Source organism: Crocuta crocuta, unplaced genomic scaffold, assembly GCF_008692635.1.
Source record: "Crocuta crocuta isolate KB4526 unplaced genomic scaffold, BGI_CrCroc_1.0 scaffold312, whole genome shotgun sequence".
Lineage (NCBI taxonomy): Eukaryota > Metazoa > Chordata > Mammalia > Carnivora > Hyaenidae > Crocuta > Crocuta crocuta.
In genome coordinates this window covers 895,243-902,382 of record NW_027527378.1, presented here as the reverse complement: position 1 = coordinate 902,382, position 7,140 = coordinate 895,243, and the positions used below count along the sequence as shown (strand labels likewise).

Sequence of the window (7,140 nt, the reverse complement as noted above, 5' to 3'; positions counted from 1 at the left end):
CAAAAGCACGAGAGAGGTACCACAGCACCAAAAGGAGAGGCTTCTGTTTATTCAGCACAAAAAGGTTTTAATATCAAGTTGTAATATCATCTTAATATGAGAGATTTGTAAACTTTCAGTAATTTCTCCTTTTTGAAAATCAACAGCAAACCTGTAAGCTCTGCGAGAATTTCTCGGACAGAAAGCCCACGCGTGAAGGTAAATCCATGAGCCCGATAGGCTGTGATAAGATGGTCTGTGGGATTTATGCCGGCCTCCAGGCCCACACAGCAAGCTTCCTGCATTAAAAGCAGCAGCGATGAGTCAATACAATTCACATTTCTAGATACAAGAATCCCTAAACTATTATGAAACATTTGGCCTAGCGGAACTCTTAATAACACAAAAAGAGTTGTATTTTTTTTATCACAAACAGAGGGTAAAGCACAAGCCAGAAGCTGCAAACTGACAATCCAGCCTCCAACTGGAAACATCCAACTGTTTCATGCCTGTGTACATTCATCACTGTGTACAGTGATATGGAAAAAATCCCGAATTAGATGTCAACATTAGTATTGGGGGAGTTTCATATGAAAATCCAGACTTCTGTGTTCTCTAGAAGAAACCAACAGGAAGCACTAACCCCATATTTCCACGTGACAGCAACTGGCTAGAACCAAGTATGATACCCCTGGTGGGTGGGGCCTGCCTGCTCAAGTTCACTACCAGACCCGGTCACCATTCTCTAGTTTTTGTACAGCTGGCCTTCTTCACTCATTTATTTCACCTAGGTAGTCCCCATAGGCATTTGAATTTGTAACCCTTGGCCCAAACCCACAAAACAAAAATCAAATTGAAAACCCTTCCCCCCCAAAAGTATATCCAGTACGAGTGATCAGTGCTGTGTAAGGCAAAGGCCATGAACAACGGGGCACGTGAAAACATTCTCCAACGTAAGCTTCACAGCAGGTCTAGGCATTCTCATCTTTACTCGGACAGGCCAGTCTTGAGTCCTTCAGACACAAAAGGCAGGGTAAAAACCAGTAAATACAAACCATACTGAGGTGCCTGGGTGGCTCAGTCGGTTGAGTGTCTCTTTTGATTTAGGCTTGGATCATGATCCCAAGGTCATGAGATCACGCCCCACAATGGTCTCTGTGCTTAGTGTGGAACCTGCTTGGGATTCTCTTTCTCTTTCTCTCTCTGCCCCTCCCCCGTGCTCTCTAATTAAAAACAAACAAACAAACACACAAAACCACCATACTTAAATTCCTAAATCCAACATGGTTTTATTACAAAACCACCACTCACCTGACCATCACACAAGTGACAAAAACCACGAATAATTTTCTGTTTATACAGCTGATCTGCCTTTAATTCCATTCGGCGAACAGTCTGCATCATCCTATAGTATTTGAGCCCATCTTCTCTGGTGAGCACTGTGGTGACAGGAGGGCCCTCTTCCAGTCGGTGAAGATCACATTTCTGAAATGGAATCAGACAGTTGACTTCCAGTTACTACGACGTAACATAAATCCTGCCAACCCACTCTAAGATCTAATATCTTATTGCAACAGTATTTAACTCAAAAAGCAGCAGAGGAGCACATAAGAAATGCTACATGTTGCTTCTGACTCCTTACATCATAAGGAGTAACGGAATGGGGTTCTGGAGACAAGAAATGTTTATAAGAGGACTTTCAGTGAGAACCCCGTGAAGTCAAAGGAGTTATAGGCTGAAAGACAAACTTTTTAAAGAAACACCCCATTCTTATTGAACTATTTTGCTGAAACATCTTCTAAATTGTGGATTAGGTCTTTAATTTTTTTTTTTGTTTTAGCTCTCCCCACTTCCCTCTTCCCAAAACACCAGCAAGCTGCTGAGCAAGAAAAGTGAATTCTAACTTTTCCTCAACTTCTCTGAACCTTTGACTCTAGAACATTTGGAAGAAAATGGTGAAAAAGCACAAATATCAAAACGTTCTATTTCAAAGGTAAAACTGCGTAGCAAAGTGTACCTGCGGAAAAATTATTAACACAAAGCAAAACACCTCTTACCTTAATTTCAAATGTAGCATCATTTGCAAAATTACGGGATGCCACCAGCACTCTGCTTGCCTTGAAAGACCAAAACACACAAATATATCAGTACTTTTTATATTCAGGTATTTTTGAAAGTCATTATTATCAACCAATTATGAGGATGCAGTCCTGGAATTTTCATAAGCCCCAACATATTCATGGGTTTATCTTCCATTCTCTTCACTGTGTTAGAATCTCGTCTTCAAAATAAATCCATGCTTTGGCCAATGAAATATGATTATATCCCTCTCCTGAAGGCAAACAGCAGAGACAGGAAGGAGGGAAAAAGTCAAATCCACCCACTTAGCCATTTTGTTTCCAAAAAAATTACAGTGAAAATATAATGAAGTTAATGGCCAATGGAAAAGACTGGATAATCTCTGGGCTTTATTTATTTCTGCTATTCTCAGTCATGACCACACACTGAACAAGCTTTACTTTCAGAATTATTCTTCAAATAAAACTATGATTCAATTCCTACTTCAGGCAAGCCACTATTCTATGAAATGGTTCCATAAAAAAATATTTCAAACTATTCAAAGTATGAGATAAACATGTTAGTGAGACACGTACAAGACAAAAGAAAAGATACTTAGCACTCCCTGACTTAAAAACAATGGACCTGAGGGACATTTTATAAGGTGAACAGCCTATGTCTTTGGTCGGCTCGTCCTGAAGCCTCAGAAGGGAGGGACGTTCTACGTTCTATGCAGCTGTGCTCACTTCTTGACGTTTGTATATTAACTAACTGTATATTAGCTGGACTTCAAATAAAAACTTAATAAAAATAAACAAATAAAACTAGAGAAAAAACCAGCCAATAACCAACAATACCATCTTAAAGTTGAAACTGAGACTGACAGAAATTTCTATATAATAAAGAGCAGAAAGGAAAGGTCAAAGACTATGAGTGCCAGAAAGGTACTCATATCCTTTCTCATCGTTTCATTATCAATCTCAAAAATAAGAGGAACCACTCATACAATGGGCAAAAGGAGCTGAGTGAAAGCAGCATATAATAATTTTTAACTGTTGAGATTGTTGAAAAAATTACCTTTCATTTTCTCTGGAGAGCCATAAAAAGCTTCTCTGTTAAATGGGATTCCTCTTTGAGAGGCCATGGACAAACCCATTCACGTGAAAAATATAAGCTTTGAATTTCCTAAATACATGGGAACCATTCAAGTGAAAGAGGGAAAATGATTCAAAAATTTCAGATTCTACAAGTGTAATTTTAAAATCTTACCTATTACTTAAAAAGCCAAAAGATCACTGATAGTGAAATTCTCAAAAAATAAGGTATCATAATGGAAATACAAACAGTAAGACAAAGAATAAAAATTTTAAATGCAATTTAATCTGTGAAATAACTGAAAACACTCAACCTCATTCAAAAACTGAAATCACAGGTACGAAAGTAACTTAGGTTACCCTGGGCTCTCTGCTTTCATTTTAGAGACTCATTTTGTAGCAGGCGCTAGCATCCAATTTCTAAAGGTTTTGTGGGTTGGTTGAAGGGCGGCAAGCGGAGGGAGAAGAGTGGAACATCCTAAGGCTTGCACCTAGGCCAGCCCCAGTAACCCCGAAGAAGTGAACACTGTAATAAATTACAGCAACTATTTTCACTTAGGTTCTCTGAGATATTAAATACTACACCTACTTCACACAGAGTTTGTTAAGAGACAAATTCCTTAAACTTGTTTGTATCACCTATGCTTGGTAACAAGTTTGTCTTGATGGGAGTAACATTATGCTGACTTAATTTCAAAGACACTGTTGGAAATCAAAGCGTCAAACCCAGAATCACTGGGAATGTGTGGCAAGCTATGGAACAAGAAACTTGTCCAGTTCATCTAACAACGATCTTCTCAGCGTTGGGAAGTATAGGCTCAAAGAACGTATACGTCTACGATGATTCTAAAACACTTTGAACACTCTAAGCAACCTATGTTAACACAAATGAAACCTGATAAATAAGCACTCTAGACCCAAGAGCTTAAAGTGCCCTGAGCATTCTGGGGACATCTCATCAATTATGACAGTTTATGGAAACACTGATGACTTGATTCGCTCTGTCGCAGGGAGGAGCTATTAAACAGGGCTTCTGCCCAGACACACATAATCTACGCTTAATACACAATTCTTCGACATATTTTTCTGTGCCTTAGTATAATTATGCCGCATATACAGGTATCAGGAGAAACATGCAAAATAGCCAAAAGGAGGGGTGGTTCAAAGCAAGGAGCATTAACTCTTTCACTGTCTCTCATCTTCAGGAATCTATTTCTGCTGTTAATACTCTTTTCTCTCAATAAAAATTTTTGACTAAATGAAGTCATATTCCATCCAGGTTCTACCCAGTTAACAAATCACTGTAACCCAAAATTCATTTCTATTTGATTTGGGCTGTATTTTTTATGATTTTTAAGGAGGCCAAAGTTTTATTGAGATGAAGTGCCATTTGCATTTCATGCCAACAACTTGTGGAAGTATTTTGGACAGCTGTGTGAACGAGCCTCTGCTATTAAATGACTTCTGTTACAAAGGTCACAGTAATTTGAAAACTCACATACGAATTTTTTTCTGTAGAATATCACCAATTCTATCAAAGTTTTTCTTTTCTAATGCAACCCCTTAAATTTAACATAATACAGAACTAAGACCTTTATATAATGCTGAAAACTTGCTTCTATTACTTACATTCAACTAAAAACTGCAGTTGTGGAGATTAAAGAGCCCAGTGCCTGGCACATGTGAAGAGCTCAGTTAAGTGCTGGTCATATCATGTGATATACAGAAATAAATAACACTTAAATGTGCTTATCCTTCAGGTCGATCTAGTTACAATTAAATGCTAACAACTGATTAACCAAATTGTGTTTTGTAGTCATTTCAGTCAACAGAATTCCCAGAAGGGTATACTTCCTGAACCTTTCCATGATCTCCGCCTATACCAAGGAGAAATGCCACAAAGTCCTCGGGAGAGTTAATAGAAGCTTAATTGCAAGGCAAATTTGGCTGCGATTGTGCCCAGTAATACTACCTCCCACGACCTCGAGGTCAAAATGCTTGAAGGTCTTAGGCACATCGAAGAGCTGGAGCCCCAGCCTCCCAAGCACCGCTGCGGTTTTCTTTAGCTACTTTTACCCTAAGCGTGTGTAAGGGGGAGGACGATTTTCTCTGAGNGGGGGGGGACTTTCTGGTAAGCATGACCAGTCTTAACTCTCCAGACCGGAGTGCAGGTGTTCCAACTGGGCACGGAAATAACCCTGAACACAGACGGCACCTACTATACACCAGGCGCTCTCTGGAAAGACTTATATACGTGTCACGCGTTTAAGCTTCACGACAAACCTCAGGGTACGGTGAGTACCCGTACTATCTTCTCTTTAGAGAAAAAGGAACTGAAGCACTGGAGGTTTAAAAAAACAACAAAAACATGCCCAAGGTCACAGGGTTAGTAAATGGTGAGGCAGGTGTTTGAACGGGACCGGTTTCCGGATTTCATGCTCTTAACATACTACGTGGCCTCTCAGTCAAGAGGAGTAAAATTAGGAGGATTGAAAATGAGTGGGCAGGCTCAAGTGGAGACTCGAGGAAGCCCAAGGACCTCTTTTCTGTTAGCAGTCAACGGACGGGCATTTCTGGAGCACACCCGCTNGACAGCTGCGAGCATTTTCCTCATGGGTTGCCGGCAGAAGCGGCGGCGGCTACTCCCAAACGACCCAAGCACCGCAGCCCCGGAATCCCCAAGTCTCCTTCAGGCGCCCGGAGCGGAGGCCACGCCTTAATCGGGGCCCGTCGTGACGGAACGGAAAGACGTCATGCGCTGCGCCGGGCCGCAGGCCTACCGGGAAGGGTCCTGGGTTGCGCACCGCCCACCCAAAAGGCCTGCGGCCGCTCATTGGGTGTGGGAGCCGGAGAGGGCGGGGTTGGGGTAACACCGGTCAGCGTGCCACCGGCAGGTGAGGGTCTCCTGGGAAAGTGGCGCTCCGCTTCCTTGGCCCCGCGGGAAAACGACCTTTTCCTTGGATTTTGCAACTCTGATTAGGCGTGCACGATTGTAAACCATGCAGGCCACCTACAGTGAGCCCAGTCCTGCCGGTGCTACACTTTTGAAGCCTTCGCTCAGTCCACGGGATGATTAAGATTAACGGCACGGTCGAGGCAAAAGAGAATATCTGATTTCTGTAAATGATTCTGCTGCTAACATGTCTTTAAGGGGTCATACAAGAGTTGTGGAATGCTGTCCTTTCTACCTGAGCCAGGATCCAAAAATCGGTTCCCCAAGTGAATATTGAGAGATCAGTGGGAGAAGCTTTTTAGCTCTATTTACTGGTTCACAAGCTCAACGTTAACAGTCGCATAACAAAGCTGATAATAAAAGCATACACAAAAAAAAAACAAACACAAAAATAACACTAGCTTCTCTTCGCTAAGTTCCCGGGTCAAAGGGCTCATTGTGAGCTAGTGGGATTACACCTGGGGTACTGGGTTCAGATTTGGGCTCCCCATTTATGGGGAATACTTTAAAAAATAGGTGGAATCCAGGTCAGAATGGCGAGAGGCTGACATCATAATTTGTGAAGAATGATGAAAAGAGTTAGGGGGAAAAAAACAGACTGATTTGGAGTGGGCTAGGTTATTATCTGTTAACAATCAACCGCCACATTTCAGTCCCCCCAAGAACTTGAGGTGGCCCAAGTCACCTTGTTCACACTACAGGTCCCTCACAGCTTGGCTGGGGCTCTGCTCCATGTCATCTTCACTCTGGAACTCAGGATGATGAAACAGTCTCTATTAGGAACTTAGCTTTTCTCAGAGTAGAGGGAAAGAGATCATTTGAACAGGATATCCAAGCGTCTACCCAGAAGTGACGCATATCATATTCTCTCAATTTCCATAGACCAGAGCTAGTTACCAAACCATATCTGAGTTCAACAGGGTGAGGTATAATCCTTCTGTCGGGAAGAAACCCAGAAAACTAGATGAATAGTAAAACCACAGAGGATTACATCTTTACACATTTTCATACCAGTCATGTTCATGCGACAGAGCTAGGGTATGCGTGTGTGTGAGT

The 7,140-nt window shown here is 41.7% G+C and overlaps 1 protein-coding gene across 1 annotated transcript in view; it reads right to left on the bottom strand.

Moving 5' to 3' along the window:
* PDHA1 (pyruvate dehydrogenase E1 subunit alpha 1) overlaps positions 1-3,193 on the bottom strand; it is a 13,606-nt gene extending 10,413 nt beyond the window's left edge. Inside the window, exons 1-5 of the mRNA XM_077769406.1 lie at positions 3,115-3,193; positions 2,895-2,929; positions 2,037-2,096; positions 1,291-1,464; positions 152-278 (exon numbers count right to left, since the gene is read on the bottom strand). Of these exons, the coding sequence (XP_077625532.1) occupies positions 152-278; positions 1,291-1,464; positions 2,037-2,096; positions 2,895-2,929; positions 3,115-3,193 (475 nt within the window). The remainder of the gene's footprint in view (positions 1-151; positions 279-1,290; positions 1,465-2,036; positions 2,097-2,894; positions 2,930-3,114) is intronic.
* Positions 3,194-7,140: the final 3,947 nt, after the last annotated feature.